Here is a 22105-nt window from a genome sequence, read left to right as displayed (position 1 = left end):
AAAAACAAACAAGGACAAGAAAGAAAGAAAGGAAGTACAGAAAGTGATGATCAAACGTTGCCCCCTTCTTAAACTGTGGATATTCCCACAGGGAGTCTGAGAGGCAGGTTGCCTCGCACTGGAGTTCAGGGGTTAATGAGCATGAAGATGGTAAGGGAGGGGGCTTTTAGTGATTGACAGCCAGACAGCAGCAACTCCGCTCCTCTGACCCTAGAACACGAGTAGAAAAAGGAATATGTGTAAAACCATAAAAAGTTGAACCAAAACATAAGATATTTATTCATTTACACCCGTCTAGTAGTATCTATTAACCCTGTGATGCCTGAAATATGAAATAAAAGTCAGATTTTTTTTTTTTTATTATAAATAAACAGTTTATTGAACCTTTAGACCACAGGTGTTTTAATCTGCTCCTGGAGGGCCACTGTCCTGAAGAGTTTAGCTCCAACCCTAATTAAACACACCTGAACCAGCTATTAAAGGCCTTTATACTCGCTCGCTGTGTCCAAAATCGCAAACTGTGTGAGAAGGTATACATTAAGGAATGTATAAGGAATTTGAACTTACTTTGTGACCATTAAAAAAGCACATTCTATATAGAATGAATGTGGGTAGTAGCATGAATGAAATTCGGGCGTACGACATTTGCCAGGTTGTTACTGTCACATGAGATGTCCTTCCAGCGTCAGTTGCTTCGCTTCACTTCCATTCACAAATCCTCTCCCGTGGCCTCATGGGATAGTAAAGTGTCCATTGAATGCACACATAAGAATCTCACCAGAAGTAGTAAGTCATCCGGAGATTTTTCCACTACTTTTTTTCCAATATGCATTTAGACATACTACTCTAGTCTGTTGGTGTACTGTTTTACGCATACCATATAGTAGGGAAATATTCAATTTTTGGACTTTCAAATTTTCTAGAAACTTTCAGGCAAGTCTGTTTGTGCTGGTTGGAGCTAAATTCTGCAGGATATTGGCACTCAAAGAGCAGGATTAGATACCCCTGCTTTAGGCAAAGTCTAAAAAATGTTTTTGTTGTCTATCATATTTAATTAAATACATCAGGCTTTTATGGCTCATATAGTATGATGAGAATATGGAGCTCATAATCAAGGAAACATTTTATTCAGGGGTTATTATATGGTTAAAGTCTGAAGGATGACGGTCTTACACATCTTGCACATGGCCTGGATTTCGTTCTACATTCTGCAGCCTAATTACATAATTTAGGTGCCATGCTTTAGCCCTGGGCAGTGAATACTTTGTAGTGCTCTTGCCAAGGCTAACCCACATTGGGGTGATTTGGAGAGGGGAGAGGGGTGTACTACATTGATTTAGGGCAGTGAATTCAGAATTTATATAGGTAATGGCCGGCTGGGTTTGAATAGGGGAAATAGGGAGGGGTAAATGGGTAGCCACCATTGACCCCTCTCTTCAGTACCAAGCCTATCTTTTGCTGGCAGGTGGCCACGACAAGCCTCTCTTCAAACAGATGCTGACATCACCTTCGGTATCACCGGCAATGTTGCCGCAGCAACAACTGGCCATGACCTATGAGACCATTCACATCTTCTTTGGTAGGGGGTCTCAAAGGGTTAGTTCACCCAAAAATGAAAAATTATTCCATAATTTACTCACCCTCAAGCCATCCTAGTGTACATGACTTGACTTTCTTCTTTCAGCCGAACACAATCAGAGTTACATAAAAAAATATCTTGGCTCTTCCAAGCTTTATTATGGGAGTGAATGGTACCACAGATTTTGAAGCCCAAAAAAAGCGCATCCATCCATCATAAAAGTAATCCATAAGGCTCGAGGGGCTTAATAAAGGCCTTCTGAAGCGAAGAAAAAGTCATATGGATGGCTTGAGGATGAGTAAAATATGGAATAATTTTCATTTTTGGGTGAACTAACCCTTTAAGGTACATCACGACACACATACACTTACAGTTCAAATCTATTACTTTTATGCTTTTTGCATTTAAAAACACAATAATGTCTTGAATTTTTTGTGGGATCTTTTGATTTTGGCTTGTAAACACCACTAAGAACACCTTAGCAGCCGCGTAGCAACGGCTTGACAATCACCCATCCTAGCATTGTGGTGCCGACCGTTGAACAGAGGAGGATTAGCTATCATTTTATTGAGGAAGACAATTCTAGGGACACAGTAAAAAAGGTTTGCATAATATTAGCATGGTAGTGGTTTAAACTTTGCCCTAAAACATTCAGGAAAATGTCTTTCATCATCTCTGTTTCTCACACTCTGCCCTTACAACGTTTCTATCTATAGCGCATGTTATAATTGCCATGCAGCCAGTTTAGCCTATAATTGATCCTGTAGCTGCACTCCTCATCAGGAGCTTATCCACTATTGCCTATTTATATGTTTACATGTTGGATAAAATTTATGTTTATTTGGTGATAGTAAATAATATAGCCTACATTTTAAATTCACAAATACTTTATAACAATATTTCCTAACATTTTAGTCTTATGTACTCTCACAGCAAGCAATAAACCAAACCAAAAACCTGTTCCTTTTCATTTATGTTAAAATGAACATTATTTAGCATTAACAATAATATTGTTTAATATCCATTACACAATCTATCTATCAAACAAAGACACTCGAATTTGCTTTGTTTTAATGTATTATGTTTTATTGATTTAACAAAATTAAAAAGTATCTTAGTTTTGGAATCCCCACTTTATGACATGGCGGTTCAACAATTGTTTTTTTTTTTAGCATATATTTTAGCAGCATATTAATAATTAAACAACTGTTTAATACTCAATATTGGTCTATACATAAACACTGAGAGGGAACAATAGAGATTAAGACCCTGGTGTCAGTTTTACTCATTGTGATGATGTTGCTGGGAGGGTGAGGGGTGTAATTCACATCTTTGGGTTTCACTGAAATAGGACAGGAAAAGCTCAAATCTTTGTCCCTCCCCCCTCCCCCCTCTCTGTTTGGAACGGGGCTTGTGCAGCATTAAGTGTATTTATTAGTCAAAGTGCGTGTGTACAGTTGCCCTGAATGTAAAGAAAATTAAACATTCCCCAGCATGATATTTTTGTTACAGCTGCACCACCCTCTTATTCCCCCCAATGAAATAAGGTACCTCGATACTCCCTCCACGCTGGCCGGGGTGTGAAGTGGACACGCCGGGGATGGACGTCTTTTCATTTGCATGTGTTTTGTCCACACCCCTTACGAGATAACGACAGGACCCAGCCTACAGCCTTTCCTTCAGAGGGAGAAAGTGACACGGCTCGCTGTGTGTAGCATATGCAGTGAATTGAGGATACACAGTGCATAAATCGAGGATATATATTTTGTACGTCTTGCGCGAGAAACTTGCTCGCGCCATCCATTACGTTGAAAGTGTCAGCGCTCGGATTGAAAGATTTGGATTTACACATCGATGATGATACCAACCTTGACAGACATGTATGTAGTTTCCTCTTTAATTCATTTATTTTAACGACGTTTGTGTGATATATACGGACCTGTATATAGTATATTCGGGGCTTATTTAAGCGTCACGTGTACTTAAAAATCGCAAGTGTAAAAATATACAATTGGTAGTAAAGTATAATGCCAACGCAGAATGAGTATATGGCACTGTGTTTTGTGCAACCTAGTAAAACTGAGTGCATACGCGGTGTAAAATGTGATTATTCGTGTGTTTTTTTTGGTAGTAATTTTGCAAATGGATGTGCTGGGCAGTGTGATAGATTTATAACATGGCACGGAGGACTAGTGAGCCCTCAACCCAGATGACAAAGAAACCTTTGTTTGGCATATGTGTGTAAAAGATGTAACCTCGGATATAAATAGTCAGGAATTACATAGCGGAAAGACACCGTCAGGCACTTTCTGTTATTGCTTTGAAGCCGTTTTTTCACTCTGCACGTCCTTGCTTATAGCCACTCAGTTGCTTTAGAGAATATCCCATGAAGCTAATCTTGCACAACCTAATCCCTCTGATTCTTTTCCCCTTGTAGGGAATGCTGGCTCTAATAACCTATTTATGTTACTTTGGAGTATATGTTTCACTTTTCTGGATTACTTGGTTTATTGACGCTTGTAAACAACTTTGTGCAATTCAAACTGACAGTTTGTTGTGGAAAAGGAGATGTGCACCATGTTGTGTGCTATCAGTTCTGTGAACGATTTTCAAGCCCACTGAGACCATTTTAGATAGCCCAAAATTGTGGTTCTCAACCTTCCTGCCTCCAAGACCCCTCAATGTTCATGCATATATTAAAACATGTATGTAGTCTACAAAGTATTTCGTCTGCTGCTGAATTTAATTAAGTTAAAAACAAATTTTGAGTAAGAAAGAAATATTTAATTGTGCATGCTTATTTCCCCTATTTTTTAATCTAGTTTACCTTACATTAGTTGATGTTTAAAAATACTAATAATTTAATAACAGTTAAGTGCAATCTCAAAATTAATATCAATTTCTCATACTGTACATTATAATGATGTCTAAATTCACTTGTACCATTTAAAATAATCCATTTTAGTAATTTATTTTGAATTTTAGACAAATTCGACATTTATCAGATATCATTCATTGCATGAAAATAATTATCTGTGTTTGGGAAAAAATCCTAATATCTGTGCATCATTTTAAGTCATCAGTGCCACACTTGGAAGTTTGTTTAGGTCCCTCAATGGACTCTTGTCTAAAGAGCTATTGCCTTTGCCCATCCTAAAACTTCATACAGGCATTCTAGTATCCGGTCAACATGACATGGAAAAATGGAATAGGCTAAATGTCTTCGTTCCTTTGACGTGGCTGTGTCTTGACTTCCAGTTCTTTGTGTGCTGTGCTATTTATGAACTTGCATGTGTGATTTGCTGATCTTGTGACTCTCCTAACCGTTAGGCTGTGTTGCTATACTAGCAGCCATACTTTCTGTGAAGAGTGTGGGAACACTTCTTTTTTGGAAAACTGAAAGCCTTGTGGGCAGCACCACGGGCCACACAATCTGTCCTTTGTGCAGACCTGGACCAACATGAAGGGGCCTAATTTAGCTAATGATTTGATCAAAAACTGCCATGAAAGTGATCAAGCAAAAGTGTGTTGCATGTCATACAGTCGTAGTTATTTTGTTACTTTGTTTATTTTAATAAAGAATACAGTCATTAAAGACTGTGAATCAACTTGAATGTGATATTTAGCAAGTGATTTAGTGCATATTTTCTTTGTAATTATTTTTTCTTGTTGGATATTTGCTTACGGTCTATTTTGCGGTCTCTTTTAAGTCACATCATATAAGCTCATTCAAACTGTGCGTGAGAGTTGTACTGCAATTCCAAGTCTTTATTAAGTAACTTATTTATATTCAATCCAACAGAATTCTGTCTTTACTAAGTCAGAAACCAATGCACATCCAGTTTTCCCCTTCACTTTCTCTCTATAAACTCTCTCCCGCTTATTTTCTTTTTCATTCCGTTTCCTCACAAAGACGTGCACGTTCTCCCCCCCAGAGGAAAGACTGTCCTGACTGACCATTCTGAAAATAGACACGCCTTGAGGAAGGACCAGTTGACTGTTAAATGGCTGCTGAAAAAAACCCTCTACATTACTATCACGCTTCTGGCTTGAAATGAAATCTGTGTTACCTGATTTACTCTTCAAGACAAGGTAGAATCCAGAAGCATAGTGATTTGGGAGCACAAAATTTGTGGGATTCTGTTTCTCAGAAATGGATGTAGGTTAGCTGCCTGCCAGGATCTTTTTAACCTTTTATCTTATACAATGCTTTCTCTTCCTCCTCGGGAAAGCAGATAGTGCATTAGTTTTTCTTCCTGTCGGTCAGACGGCCACTAGTTGCAGAGGAAGCCAGTGCGTCATGAAACGAGTGTCTGGATCTGTGTGGGAGGTTACAAATGATTCGTCCAGTCTTCTGCACCTGCATGCGTGTTATTCACTGGTAATGTTGTGGCTGCCTGAAGTTTGAATGCTCTTCTCGCAGAACACAAACTTTTTCCATTGATCCTCCTCCTAACCAGCTCAAATGCCAGTGGTTAGTTTGATACTTTAATGATATAAATGTCTCATTCTGTGTTATACCTTCACAGAGACTAATAACGCACACTGTCCTCCTTGTTTAGACACTGTATGCACACACTGTAGTTTGTGTGGCATGTCATTATCAATGGTTAATTTGTTTGATTGCATGTGTGCCTCCAAAGTGGGCGGTGTTCATTTTTACACAACACATTTTTTTCCCCAACTCACCCCTGATCAGAGCGTCGACCCGGTCCAGTGAATGTTCCAAGCAATATACCCACAGGGCTCCAGACAAAGAATTACAACATTTAAGTGCCAAATTACTTTTTTATAGTTATTGAGAATCACTCAAAGATTGTTGTTCAGAAATGCTTAAGTTCACTGAGTTTATAGCTTATTACTTTAGCTTCTAACAAAAACCACTACTGTATGTGCTGTGATGATATAGACTATGGCAATTTATATAAACTAGTGGTTCTAGTTGTATATAGTAAATTATTTCTGGTTTAATGCTGTCGCTGATTGTATTTGTGCCATATAAATACCCAACTGTGGCTCATTGGGAAAAATGTGCCTGTTTAAACATTTCTGCAAAATTCTCGATACTTTCAAAGTGATATGCCCAGTGACTGGTGATGAATGTGAATCTAGCAATGTTTTATTACGTTGGTTGTTATATCAGTAGCTGTTCGGAAATAAATGTTCAGCAAGTTTGCACTAAAAGCTTAGGCTAATTCTCTATTGCGTTTGAAAATAGCTTAGCACCTACACTAAACCCTACACTAAACCTAACCAGCAGTGCTAACAAAAGCAAACGTGGGATAAAATATAATCCTATTTTAGCTTGCTTTCAGCTCTTTTTTTAATGTGACTTGTGTTTTCATTGTTGTCTTGTGAGAAAATAAGTCTTTAATTAATGATCTGTTAATTTCAACTGAAAATGTATTAATATACAATGATATTGGTACGTTTTTGGAGTTTTTTGCAAAAATGTAGAGGCACATTTTTACAATTGAGCCTAGCCTATGTTGTAAATATCATTCTGCCATATAAATGCCTTTGAAGTTCAGTGAAAGAGTCAGTAGAGAACTCAATGATGGCTCTGAATAATTCACTCTGTGAATCTGATTCAAACTGCAAACTCACAGGTGAGTTTGAGACTTTTCATGGTTCATGAATCTTTGTCACTGATTGAACCAGATTCATTTTCTGGCTAATCGAACATCACAGGCCGTGCTGTTTGTTATTGCATGCATGAAATATTGTCCGGCACTCTAACAAATAAAACTGCATCTGAGCACAAGTTTTCCTGAATTCCCCCCCCCCCCCCCCCCCCCCCCCCCCCCAATTGAGGCTGCATTTGACTTACTGTCGCACATTTCTATTTTTCTTTTTGTCACATTTGCGACCATTGTAGTATGGAGACCTGATTATTGTGGTCTGTTTGAATTTTTAGGTATTGTAACTCAGTTTGCTCTGTTTTAGAAGACAGCCCACAGCTCAGCCTCTGGCTGTTCGACTGCAGGAAACTCCAGCATAGTTGTGTCAGTCCTATCTCTTGGATAAACAGGAAGCTGCTAAAACTACAGCGCTGTTCAGTGGGGACGGTGATGTCTATGAAGTATGACACCACTGTGAGAGCCTAGCGCTACAGTTAACCAAATGCAGATTAACCCTCATGTGTTTGGAAACAAAGTGCCGTCAACAGCAACACACTGCTGTACATAGTCGAAGAAGATATTCCTTCATTTCTCAAAGTGAGACATTATTTTGATTTGTGAAACAATAATGCACGGAAGAGGTAGCCTAATATGTAACTCGTGCATATAACTTTGCTGTTACTTACCACGCAGTACTGCATATCTTAGCCAAGAGAGATTTTTCAGAATGGTTTAGTCATTAAATCCTCATTTAACTTTTCTTTCTCTCATTACTTCGTCCAGAGCTCCCACCCATCCGTATGTGCAGCAACCTTCCTACCCACGCCCACAATAAGTTTTCTGATTGAGTTGAAAAATGAATTCTCAGTGTCCCTAATGATTGTGGGGGTGGTTATGATGATATCATTGTGAAGAAGAGACAAACAGAAGTGTGGATTGTTTTTTTTCTGCACTGAAGTGTTACATTTTAAATTAAATTTTAGTCATTTTAAAATGTAAAATAACTGTTTTCTATTTGAATATATTTTAAAATGCATTTTATTTTTTGGCAGAGCTGAATTTTCAGAATCATTACTCCAGTCTTCAGTGTCATATGATTCTTCAGATATCATTCTAATATGAAACATTTCTTATTATCATCAACGTTGAAAACAGGTGTGCTGCTTAATATTTTTGTGGACACCGTGATGCATTTTTCCAGGATTCTTTCCCAGGATCAATAGAAAGTGCATTATTAAGTTTGTAACAATGTAAATGTCTTTACTGTCAGTTTTTATTAATGTATCCTAGCTAAATGAAAAAATCTTACCACCAACTTTTGATTTGTAGTGTATGTATTTAGATAAATAATAAAAATTAGGAAATTTTTTAGCAAATGCATAAATATACTGAATAGTCACAAAGGCTTATTGAGAGAGAATTTACGTACAGCTATATATAGTAAATGTCTCAGTAAAAATGTCAAATATGCTGAAGACAGTGGTTACTGATTCCGAGAAAATAATTTACAGGTGAGTTAAAGTTCTTGTTTGCTAAAGATAAAGCACTTGACTAAGTCACCTGTTATTTTTGGCTCCCTTTCATACTCATCAAATGGGAGTAAACACACCTGAGAGTATGCGGTGAGTTGTTACACAGTGCTGGAATGTTGAGCAATGTCTAGATGTTTCACAATAAACGTGCCATTCATGTAGTATCCACTGGGTACAATAATCTTGGCGCGATGAGTACAACCCAGCATGACCATGTGTTTAAACTGACATTGTCATTAGAGGGTTGCCATGGCAATGTGTCATTGAACAACATCCACAACATGCATCATGGCTCCGAGTCTGTGTATCTCAAAAATGTGTTGTTGAGTTGTATTTGGCCTAGCATACTGTGTAATTCCTAGGTAGGCTGTGTATTATAGTACGCTGTGTATTTCTGGAGTGTATCATTACGCAGAGAGAGAGAGAAGACTGTTATTACTGAGTCAGTACAGGAGAGACGGAGCATCTGGCCCGGGTGACTCACTCTCTCCCGAAGGCGCATTCACACGCACCGGAATCACAAACTGTGACGCAGGGTACCTGAAAGTTTTCAACATCAGAATAATGTTAATGTGCTCACTCAAGACATAATGTTGCTGTGATAAACTGTTTGCTTTTTATATAATTTATCATCAATATTAAAACATGTGTGTGTATATATATATATATATATATATATATATATATATATATATATATATATATATATATACTGTATACACGCACACACTCACTAAAAATATTCTGAGTTAAAAACAACCTTTTCTGGGTTATTTGGCAACCCAGAACTGGGTAAATATAAGACAGAACACATGACCCGGCTTGTTGGGATTTATACATAAAATGTATATGTTTTTGGACGTGACAGATGCAGCTAGAGCAGCCAATGGGAATCCGTGGGAAGAAAACTGGTATTAGGCCGTTCCAGTTCATTAAAGGTGCCTTGTGTAATATCCGAAAAAAAATCAATTCATACTCCACATTCCATACCACATGGGGGCAGTCTACCTCCAGAAAGTGAATTGATCTACTCTAGAGTAACAAACGAGAAACAGTATAGTCTCTATGCTAAGCCACTACCTTCACAACGACCCTAGAGCCATAGCTGAAGCCGAGCCAACTAAGGGTGTACTCACACTAGGCACGGTTGCCATGAACCGGGCCCGAGTACGATTGTCCCCCCTCCCCACTCCCCCTCTGGCCTGCACTCACATAGGGTTTCAGCATTCATGCCGGAGCACGCTTACGTCATTATGGTGCGACGGTTTCGGGATAAACAAGAAGAGCGGCGCTCTCTGAACACAATGGAGTCCATCGCTCTGTTTTCTTTTTGGATAATTTTGTGTCGTTTGGTCCACGGTGGTCCACAGCCCTCTCACAGTCTGTTGTTAAAAAGATGTGTCGCCTTAGTGGCGCGAAAATTTTCACGTAATCGTGCTGCTCGTATGAGGAGGTTTGCAAGGTACCAGCTGAAGTGCAGCAAGGACTTTGCAGCTTTGATTACGGACTACAGTTCCCGTACATCACGCGTCCTGTTCCGTGCTCCAGCACGGTTAGCGCTCACACTGCATGCGAACCGCGCCCGAGTCCAACTGAACCCTGCTCTGGCCCACCTCTTCCAAGCGGGCCAGGGCCGGCTAATCGAGCCGGGCACGGTTCCGAGCACTCACACTAGTCAAACGAACCGTGCTTTGGTGGTCAAACGCACTCGGGCACGGTTCAAACTGGCTAGTGTGAGTACACCCTAACTCCAGAGGAACGTTGGTTGATGTCAAGTGATTTTTAAATGACGTCTTCAAGTTACTGCCCTTCACCAGTGAATATTCGTATTCGTTTTGTTCATGTTACATTTTTATTGTTAGTTTGAATTACATTAATTTGACAGACAGCATTCGCTGCTGTTGACCAAGCTAGCGCCATTCAGAGCTGCCAACTCTCACGAATTCACCGTCACCGATTCTGTCAATGTTATTACGCAACTCAAACAAAAAATACCGTTTTGCCGCTTGTAAATGTTAACGTTACACGACAGATCCCTAGCGCACATGAACCGATCATCTCTACTAGCTAATAGTAAAAACACACGAACACTGTTGAAAGATACAGTATGCTACAACTTAACAAAATGTATTCCTCATACATAATACCGACCAATCATTTTGTAATCAGCGTGCAGAGGTCAATAACATAGCTGGAGAAGAAATATGTCAGATTTAGTTACCTCAGGAAAGCAATTTAGTAAACATAATATAGCTCACGTAGTTCTCATTACACCTTGCAATGTAGGCATCGCTAACTTTAGAACTTATATCGAACAGCCTTCGATACATTTCTATGTTTTAACTTCCCGAAAAAACTAAACAAACTTATAAACCAAACTTCTAGCGAAATACTAACATCATCTTACTTACCAATCCAAAAGAAATGTTGCAAGTTCGGAGTCAAACCTCATTTCTTTCATTTCCATTAGTTATTTCCAACGATGGAAAGCAGTGCCAATGTTAACTCTGGTTCTGCTCCTTTTTCCCTGCAGCGGGTGGTAGTGGTGGTGGTAAAGGTCTCTTGCCAAGGGCTTCAGCCATTCTTCCGCTCTCTTCCCTGAACTGAACAGTAGTAGTGGGGTGTACTTTCCGCACGATTGACATCAGGTTCAAGTACGCCCACAAGCCGTGCGACTTATTCGTGTATTGCAGTTTGGCTGGTGTTGCCCGCATACCGCCTCCCATGGCCGAAACTGGTATTATGACATCTGTCGGGCCGTGGCTAGTAATTTAGCATGCTAATTCAGGTTGATATCTCTGCAACACCATTACTTTTCATTTTTTTAATGACATCATTTAACTCAATTCTGACACATGGCACCTTTAAATGACAAACTTATATCACATCCACGTCGTTCACTTTGCAGTTCACAGTCCAAATCCGGTGTATGCTGCGTTTGTAGAAGGCGACGTGCATGTAAACAAAAAGGTTAAAAGTGAGATTACATTTGTACAGTAATAATTTGATAGGAATACAAATGTAATAGTACAAAATTAAATATCATTCAGAAAGTTTCCCCTCAGGAAGTTTTCTCTCAGAACAGAACACAAAATGACTGTTGACAAATGTATCCAGTTTTAACCAGTTTGGCACAGATCACCCACCCAATATTGGGTTACATTGACCCAGCACTGGGTATCTGAGGGGGTTCATCATTTGTATATTTATTTTATTGGCCGTCACCTCTCATGTTATCCATTGGAAAAAAAAAATCTCAGTGGACCCCTAGTCTCCATTACAGAGAGATCATCCTAAGAGTTGCAGTAATATCAAGAACATTATTCTCTCTCCACCACCCGGTGTGGGTATTGACGATGGCCGTGCTGGTGTACTGGATCATGGTGCTGCTAACTATCATTTAGAATATCTGTTGTTTATATCTTACTTTCCAAGATCACCACTACTATGTGAGATTTATAGTTTGTCACAGGTGTGTATGGTTTGATCCTTTTGACTAGTTCAAAGAGCTGTGTGTGTTGTGATGATCACTTACACCTTGCCAGTCTGCTCTCTATGTTAATCAGCTTACACCATCCTGTCTCGAAAACAGTTGTGTGGTCTGCCACAAACCTAATGTCCCACACACACTGCTCTCTGAGCCGGTGACTGTCTTTACCTTAAAGCCACAATGACTCCTTGAGTGTCTGTCATTAGCTTGCCACCGATAATGTATTTGTACCAAAAAAAGGCCACAAACACTGTCAAAACTCCCTCAGGCCCACACAAGTGCTGACGAACAGGTGCATGCTAACTGTGAATATGTTGTAAACTGGAATTCCATGCAGTTCTCCTGTGCAGGTGTCAAGTTTTCCATTTCCGTTTGTCTGGCTTGTTTTTCCTCTATCAAAATAGTTAAATAAAAAACTAAAGCAGTTCTTTAAAGGGATAGTTCATGTCATTCCAAACCTGTATGGCTTTCTTTCGAAGAATGTTTCAACCTTTATTGTCCATTATGCAATGAACGTCAGTGGGGTCCAAAACAACACTGCACACTGCACCCTAATGACTTTCACTGTATGGACAAAAAAAACAGAGAAGACTTTCATCCCTTTACGAAAATTCTGAATCAGCGCCTTGTGACCAAGAAGTGTTCTTCCTGTAAAAAAAAGGAACTGCTCATGGGACAGTCTGCGATTGATGAGTGATTTATTATACCCTTAGTTAGCTACAGGCTTGGGATGCCAGATTTCCAGAGCTATAGGTAATTAGTTTCTGAATTTATTTCATTGTTCAAGTGCATTTTTTGATGACATAAAACATGAATCAGTTTTGTTGCTACACAGACCCTAATATGGTAGGAAAAAGGTGTACAGAGTTGCTGTGAAACTCGCAGTGAGCTGCAGTGTCTTCATGCATCATAATGTGATTTGGTGATTTGACCCAGTGGTGCTGGCAGAACCTCAAGAAAGGTCACACTGGCTAAAGATCTCAGAAATCCTGCTGGACTCCTGATTAAAGTGTGTGTGTGTATTCAGTAAATGTATTGCATAGAGTATTGTATTGGAGCAATTCTGATTTGCCTTCCAAACAATGATTGAGTTTCAGTTATTAATAGAGGACGACTGATTCAGATTGGCTTGAGAAATGCTTTTATTAAAATTGGAGTGTTTGTCTGGATGTGTGTTAATCGTGCTCTGGTCTGGATGTGAGCACATTGTATTTTTTCATTTTTTTTATTTCAAAGTACATCTGTGCAACATATGAATAAGGCTTTAGACCATTTCTTAACCAGACCGATGCGATACGACTCCAGAGAGAAAGCAGTTTGTCTGCCCTCACCATATAGGCTACGACACGATTACAAGACATGACAACAACGCAAACAAAAATCCCAATCGGAAAAGCATGTGTGCGGTCTGGACTGGATAAGTACATGATCAAATTCATAAATATTACAGCATTTTAATATTATTAAAACAATCTTTTTCATATGTTATTTGTTCACATTGAGTTCACAGTTTGAACAGTTTCGAGTTTCTGAGATGTATTACGTTATACATTGTCACTTTTAAGTAGGGCTGTACAATTAATCGAATTTCTAATTGCGATTACGAATGCCACGATTACAAAAGAAAGTCCACTCTGCGTGTGTGTTTAGAGCATAATAATGTTATGAGAGGAGAATCACGACTACTTCAGAAAACCCAGCACAATATGACATACCAGGCAGTGACGTAAGTGTACGCTGAAATAAAAAGACTTTCACCTCAGAAAAACGGACTTTAATGTCCTGTCAGGCGTTATACTGTGCTCGAAGCGCGCACTCTTCAATTGCACGCGCAAATGTGGCGGCGCACGCTGTGTATCGCTTCACTGTATAAAGTGCAAAAGAAACTACGTGCATGCAACGTCGTTACAATGCAAATTATTAAGTCACGAAATAAAAGTAAAAGACCAATAAATCACGTGTTAGCTGAGAAGAATTTGCATGCAGGTATGATTTTTATTCTATTCACAAGGAGCTGTTTCATTAACAGTTCTTGTTAGTATTGTGTATTTACCATGGTAACTGTCCTTTCAAAAATGCCACTTTATTTTCACTTTGTGTTATTTTTTATATTATTAAATGACTGTGGTGGCTCATATCAACATTGTATTATCAAAAACTAGTTTGGGACTGCTATTTAATTGCTTTAGCATAGTCCTAATGTTTTTCTAGTCTTTACTATGAGTCATTCTTACAATTTATGTGTATGTTAAGTAAAGGGGAACAGTACTTGTGTGTTAACAATTTTTGTGAAAACATGTATTATAATATGCCTATATATATTCAATGTAAATTGTGATAATCGTAATTAATAATCGCAATTACAATTTCAAGGGAATAATCTGCAATTATGATTTTTGTCATAATCGTGCAGTAAGTATGGCTTAAAAAGATCACTCAAACTGCTATTCAAACTTACATTAGAAGACGCTTTTAACATTAAGTAAAGCGCATATACCTGATATTATCATTTGCATGTTGTTGTTCAGCCGTGACGTCACAGAAATAGAAACCGTTTCTAAAATAGAATCGCCACGGTTTGTCGTCATGGCTGGTTAGAACACGTTGTTAAAGTGAGTGACATACTCAAAGAGTAGCCTATTGAAAAGTTCACACAGAGGAATAAACATTCTCCTTTCAGTTAAGTGATGGGATTTTAGACTTGACCAGACGACAAATTCCACTGCTATGTCTCTGAAGGGTTTGAGCAAACAGGAAGTGAAGGTTTTCTTGTCTGATCCTCTTTCCCTATCCAGTGGTCCTCAAAGCCCTTGGCTTTAAGAAGATTCCTTGATTTGTTTGAAGATTCCCCCCCCCCCCCCCTTCCATCACCCCCACCCTATTTCCCTTTAAGATGTCTTTTTTTGTCTACACACACACACACACACACACACACACACACACACACACACACACACACACACACACACACACACACACACACACACACACACACACACACACACACACACACACACACACACACACACACACACACACTCACACACACACACTACCATATATACTAGGTCATAATCTATTTTAAACAATGATATCTGTTGAGTAGTTCAGAGACCTCATAATGGGACAGGACAGAAATGCAAAGTAAGTATCAGTGGTAGGGCTGTAAAATCGATTAATCGCATCTAACATAAAAGTCTGTGTTTACTTAATATATGTGCGAATATATTATATTTTATATATATATATGTGTGTGTCTGTATATAACATATATACACACACACACACACACACACACACATATATATATATATATATGTATAATTATGTGTGTGTGCATATACAGTATACACAAAACTTATGTAAACAGACTTTTATGTTTGATGTGATTTTATTATGATTAATATATTTTACAGCCCTATTAAAAAGTTAATGTATTAAAGAGTTTTATTTACTGAGATCATGATAGCACATTCCATGCAGAGCCACATACTGTCATATTTTAAATATCTGCCTCCAAACGGTTTTGGATGGAATGTTGCAGGACGGTGCATTATTGCAGTACCAACATGCATGAAATTTGTTTTGGAATGCGCTGTAATGCTTCTGGGTTGTTGGCAGGACATGTGACATTCTATACTTGAAGTATGATTTCACACAGCATTTTCTAATTCTTCAAATATTATGCAGTTTGTATGAACTCATATGAATTGAGTGACATAGTGACATGGAATTTTTACAAATATATATTCTACATTTGAACCTAATATATAGGTTATTCTCTGTGTGTACTAATGAGATAAATAATTAAATTTGAACCTCAAATATAAATATATTGTATAACTATATTGAAGTATGACCCTTAGAGTGACCCATAAACCTCTTAAATAACCACCAGCTGGGGTTTAAACAGAAAGTCTTGGATTCATGAGGCTCCAGAAACTTGCCTGTACCCCAGGAGCTAGGATGATGCTCTGGATGATTGATAAACGTCCTCTTATCGCACATAGCTTTCATAAATTGTGAGAGAATTATATGAAAATGTAGAAGGAGATGATATGATTTGTGTTTAGCATGCCTTAGCTTGCTGAAGCTTTCTTGTATCTGAGGAATTAATGTTATTGTGTCAGTACCAGCATGATGTAGGTATGATATGTGGGGAAAAGAGTAATTCATAATGTGGAAATTTTTCGTAAATTTAACTAGAAGGATTTACTGTAAGTTCATGGAAGTTCATCATGTCCTGTGTTCAGATGTGTGAAGATGGTATGCAGGCTCCTATATTACCACTTAAAAAAATAACTAGGTTGTGCGATCATACAGATACAACATGAGATTATAAGATTACCACTTCTGAAGAGGAAGAAAAGGGAAGAGCACTGTTAAAAAATGCAAAATGTTTATTTGAGAGTACATTTTACAAGAAAATACTATTTATTCTTTCTACTTCTATTTATTTCTACTTTCTACTTTAAAAAAAAAATGTTTAATTGAACTTTTTACTTGCCGTCTCTGTAATTGTTTGTGAAATTGTGAGTTTTGTTCTCTCTTTTTTGTAAATTAAAAGTAATTTTTCTCCTTGGAATTTGAGTGGGATTATTTTTTGCATTAGTTCAAACTTTCTTAAAGCCTTTTTCCTTACCCTAAGTTTTATTGTTTTGAAAAATACAAGTTCTCAGACAGCGGCAGTATGGACTTTTTAGCATGTGGATGTAAAGCCAAGTCAGCAGTAGCGATAACTCTCTTGCTCAGAATGCAGAGTCAGTCGTACAAAAGTACGCCTCCACTGAAAGCCTCAACAGCTCTTCAAATGGCCAATAAAAAAGCATTATATGCTTTCTCTGCCTCATTCACTTGTTATCAGACTGAAGGCAGGAACTGGAGGAAATGAAGGTCTTATTGGATGACCGTTAATCTGTCTACACAGAAAGAGAGATTGTTAGGAGATGCAGGTCAGACCAAGAAGGATGTGATGTCGAACTAATTTCTGTATTTGACAGTCATAATCCTTTTTGTTTGTTGTTGACATTGTGCTCTAGGTAACAGAGAATAGAGCAATAGGGGTTTTCCAATCTTATTTAGGATCCTGAAACTCCCTACCGCCATTAGTTTTGTGTGTGTGTGGTGATAGTAGGGGTCCAGGGGATATTCCACCTGGTGTTCACGTGTGTTGGTCTATGTCTCTCATTGAGAATCATTGTAAGATCAGCGAAAGCACCGTTTGGACATGACTTTGTTTGCCTCTTCATCTGGCATTTACCTTATGGAGAGGTACTTACCATAAGCCACAAAGTCATAAGTCATTTGTTTATATCCAGTAGTTGTATAAAACACTGTTCTTTTGCAACCAACTAGCAATTATTTAACAAATTCTGATGGTTCTTTGGCTTTTGAGTGTGACAATAGAATTGACAGGAGAGGTGTTCTGTTTTTTTTTTTTTTTGCCTTGTGCATCATAAAAACGGCTTCAATTAGCGCTGCCCCCTAAATGTTAGTCAATGAGAAGAGCCTTGGTTGACCAAATTTTGTATTGGTTGGTTGCCGGCAGAGAAAAAAAAAACTAACAGCAACTCCACGGCAGGTCCATGTGGTTATTATGTTGGCCAGGAAATCCAGAGTCATTTCGAGAGGGTAAAGAATGACCCTACAAAGGTGACACTGCAAACATTCAGCTATCATTCATCAACCTCAAACGTGGTTTATCATTTGAAACTCATAGCCTAATGTTAGCCACTTTAAATGGCCGCTCGTTAACGTTAACATTAGATAAATATGCACTAAAGTGCCTTTCCAAGTGTTCGTGCAGAGTGTGGAAGGTAAATTTGTTTCCACCAACAGGTTCTTTCTGCCAAAACTCTTTATCATTGAACCATGTTTTATTAGATTGTGCTGGTTTTAACCCTGTGAGAAACCCTTTTTATTTAGTTAACTTTTTTGAAGAAATTTTTAGCAAAGTTAAACCAAATATAGTTTTAGAGTTAATTTTTCTCATCATGAAAATAGCCACGGAAGCTGGCATGGTGTTAAATACAAACAAACTATTACCCTCTATATGCTCCGCATAGGCATGCTGAACGTTTAAGAATGAAAATTACATTAAAGATAAATTGAATAATAGTAACATTTATCTGTGTTTTCTGCTAAACACAGGAACTGCCATATGGTGTGATTGATCATATATTTTCCTTGATGATTAAACGAACGAAATTGGTTGAAATTACACTCAGAATAAACTTAACAATTGGTGTGGATAATGTAATAATTCTATCTGAATACAAAAAAAACTAATACTTTGCAAACATTGTCACATTACGTTAAGTTTCATGAATTTTCACACCAATTATGGACCTCGGAAAAGTTATAAGGCGCGTGTTAGCTCTTGAAATATAATCTGTTCTTCCTGTTGAATTTGTTTGCACATTCACAGTGTACAGTTAATTTCTCATTCTGCAATGATCAGCGCTTAAGTCAGCTAGTCAGACTGTGCATGATCTGTGCCCTCATGTGATTTCCTGTCTATTACCCCAGTGTCACCATAACAGATGCAGTATCACCAGAGTGATGTCATGCTGTGGTACACCGATAAACCTTAGTCAAGCTGGCCTTATCCATAACATTTTATGAGTAATAAATTGTGTGAGGAAATGAATCCGACACTTTAAGATAAGGTTCCGTCTGCTGATCGACTGCCTGATAGAGTACTGATATCAGCTCTGAAAATAAGAGCACTAGATACTAGTATATTTTTATATGAAGCATCACAGGATTTCAGTAATACATCCGGATGTTAGGAGGAGTCGTAAGGGCTGGGCAATATATAGTATATAATATAATATAGTGTCTGCATTTCAACCTTGTGACACCGTAAGTATTTGAAGGGTGTTTTGCTTTCAAACAGAGCAACCTTGATTTCAATTAAACAGCCATTGTTGCTAAATAGTTTCAAAATACATAGCTTTTAGCGCATTAAAATAATTGCAATATTAACAATGCTCTTTAATTATATACACTGTTTTTTTATAAAACGTAATCATATCACCAATTTATCATCCATTTTTTCTGCATTTTATTTCCTCCTGAATTGGTTTGATTGATCGGATTTAAATCCATCTCGAAAGGGGTTCAGCAGAGGGCATTTACACCTGGTCTTTTCAGATCAGAGAAAACACATGAAGTGACCATGTGTAAAAAGACCTAAGTGTAACAGGCTGCTAATCGCCACATCAACTTATAGAATCGGAACCATCTTACATCAGCTGCTCCTTCACCATTATGTGTGAATGATGCATATGGATGGCAATTAATGAAATATGAACGCCGACTTCCATAGCAACACTCAGAGAGAAATTTAGGCTAAATGGCTCTTTAGAAGTGCATATGTGGAAGCAGTGAATTCTAGGTTTACTCTACAAAAAACAGTCCTGTCTTAAGCATTTCCCCTTACATCACAAACATGTTTGTTTCGATCTGTTATTTCAGCCACGTAATAATAATATGACGTGTTAAGTTGACCTGCGCTGGCCATCGTCTGTTTTCTTTGAAGAGCTGTGCTTTGAAGTCAAAGTTTTTCAAGATGAAAATCTTGATCAAGGGAAACTGAAATTCAATTTTACAGCTTATATCTTGGCATTCTAATAAAGACACAGGCTTAGTCTTAATAAATTGTGCCATGTTTTAAAAAACAGCTGATTTAAAAATCACAATGCTATCACGTACTGTTGGATTTTGTTATGAAATATTTGACAGCCTATATGGATGTAAAACGTTGTTTTTTTTAATAGAAATGTTGCTTTTAAATTTGGCTTGAAATGGAAATTCACCCTATCAATTTCTAAAAGCATTTTAACGATTTGATTGTGAATGTTTTTTTATGACTTTTTTTTTTTTACCTTGTAATCAAAATATCATAACTCGATCATTGACAGACTTCTCCAGTCCTTTAGTCCTCTTAAGCCCCACTCTCTCCTACTATCAACTGCAATCATGCATTCAGATCTGCCTTCATACAATCAATGCATAGAAACATCTGACCAACATTTTTATCAAAAAAAAAAAAAAAAAAACTGTCAAAATATTGCACTGATAAAAATGCTTGACATGTTTTTCCCCCAGCTTTTCATTTGTGATCCAAAAATCTATTTCATAAAGCATAAATGTACTGACATCGGATATCGATGTTCACATGAAAGTTCACTAAATAATCATATCAATAATCATTTGTTTTTAATTCACTTTCACTTTGGACTTTTTGCATGATGCAATCCATAAAATGTTTTGATAGACTTCTGTAGTCTGTACTGAATCCAGTGTGCGGCCAGCCTCTTTCTTGCTCGTTCAAATAAATCCACACAATGTTGTCTTTGATTCTCAGTAGCCAAAACTCCACTCAAATATCACATTATAGATAGTGATCAGATATATCGTATGGAACATGATTCAGGTAAGTGGGAATTACCCTGAATCTGTGATTAAACACTGATATAAGTCTTGAGATCAGGAGTCAGGATCAGTGTTTTAGATTTAAAAAAAAGCTTGAATTGAAGATCCTTTTAATAAAAAACAAATCATGAATCTTATGAATGCAATTTGTAAGTTTCAAATGTTCTTGCACTTTTCTAGAAGTTTTACTCAAGCATTATCTTAGACTAAATCAAGTGATTTAGCTTTTGAAAGATGTTCCACCACTGTTCAAGTCAATGTTTTATGCTATTCATGGCCACATTATTTATATATGACAGGATCAGATTCATTATTAACAGCTTGAAAGCTGGAAACTTCTGGAGTGCGTCTGTACTGGGTGTTTATCACTATGAAACAAAGTGCAGGCGGTTTGCTGGAAAAGGGAGAGGCAGGAAGAGTGTGATGTCAGACAGGGAAGTGAACGGGAAACAGAATGAGGGGGAGGAGTGGGCTGCGAAGAGGGTGACGGCCTTCCCATTTCCTGGCAACCTCTCTATTTCTCTTTCTGCCAGTGTTGTGAGAGTATGATTAGGGGATGAAGACCACCACAGCTGGGACTGTGATTGTTCTTTCTACTCATTTACTTTGAATAGTCTTTCAAGAGGAATACACACTCATTTTATACGGCATTCATCAGAAGACGACTCCACAAAATGTACAGTGGATATGGAGGTACTCTGAGATTTATGAATAGCAGTTTTGTGAGATATATCTTGGTATTTGTCATCTACTATTGTCGAGTTACAGCCTGAATGTTGGTGTTCATGTTGTAAAGGGTGTTCAGGTTAGGGTATGTATACAGTCAGGTGTGTTGTGACTTCATTGAATGCATTTATCTTTTTTTTGTTTTATTGTAAAATGATGTAGAAAGATGTCCTTTTCTCTATTGAAAATCGCCAACATCTGCTCTGCTAAATTTCGTTTTGACTCACCAAGGACGCTGACAACCATAGCTAAAGTACACAAGAGGTGATAGCGTATCACAAAAGTTGTTTCCTATTAGATGCTATTCCGCAAAACACAAAATTGAGCTGAAAAGAAATTTGATATCATTTCTCTGTGGTGTGGTTAGCTGTAGTGAAGTGAAAGTAATTTAAAAGACACTTGATATAGTTCATCACAACAGGAATTGTGTATGTTTTCACAGTTAGTTGGGTGGGGAATGATGGTAGTTTTTATCATTGTCCAACACTTTTTTCTGTCCAGATGTTTTTGGATTTTGTGGTTGGACCATTGTCCTCCTGGGACAGGCGTCCCACTGGGTTCCCATGTGATGGTTCTGCTGGAGCAAGAGAGAATAGAGAGTATGTTTACTTTGGGCTACGGTTCAGTTTGGCACCTCAGGGTCATCTTGAACAAACACACAGGGAGGTCTTTAAGTTTAGCCATGACTATACCTCAGGTTTACCTAAGACACTTGTTT

At 37.9% G+C, this 22105-nt stretch overlaps 1 protein-coding gene across 6 annotated transcripts in view; it reads left to right on the top strand.

The window, feature by feature from the left end:
- Positions 1-22105, top strand: part of ripor1 (RHO family interacting cell polarization regulator 1) — a 69169-nt gene that overhangs the window by 14165 nt on the left and 32899 nt on the right. The window contains exon 1 of one of the 6 annotated variants that reach the window (XM_077248801.1): positions 2867-3459. The exons of 2 other annotated variants lie outside the window; for them this stretch is intronic. Coding sequence is in view for 2 of the 4 variants with exons in the window: in XM_077248799.1 (XP_077104914.1) it covers positions 21336-21354 (19 nt within the window). In the remaining 2 variants the exon portion in view is untranslated. Of the gene's footprint in view, positions 1-2866; positions 3460-21054; positions 21355-22105 lie in introns of those variants that run through there. 3 more of the 6 variants (XM_077248796.1, XM_077248799.1, XM_077248795.1) reach the window with 3 other exon arrangements.

Source organism: Siphateles boraxobius, unplaced genomic scaffold (genome assembly GCF_051911475.1).
Source record: "Siphateles boraxobius isolate OS27281-9 unplaced genomic scaffold, OSU_SipBor_1 31, whole genome shotgun sequence".
NCBI classification, from domain to species: domain Eukaryota; kingdom Metazoa; phylum Chordata; class Actinopteri; order Cypriniformes; family Leuciscidae; genus Siphateles; species Siphateles boraxobius.
This window is presented reverse-complemented; position numbering and strand designations above follow the sequence as displayed.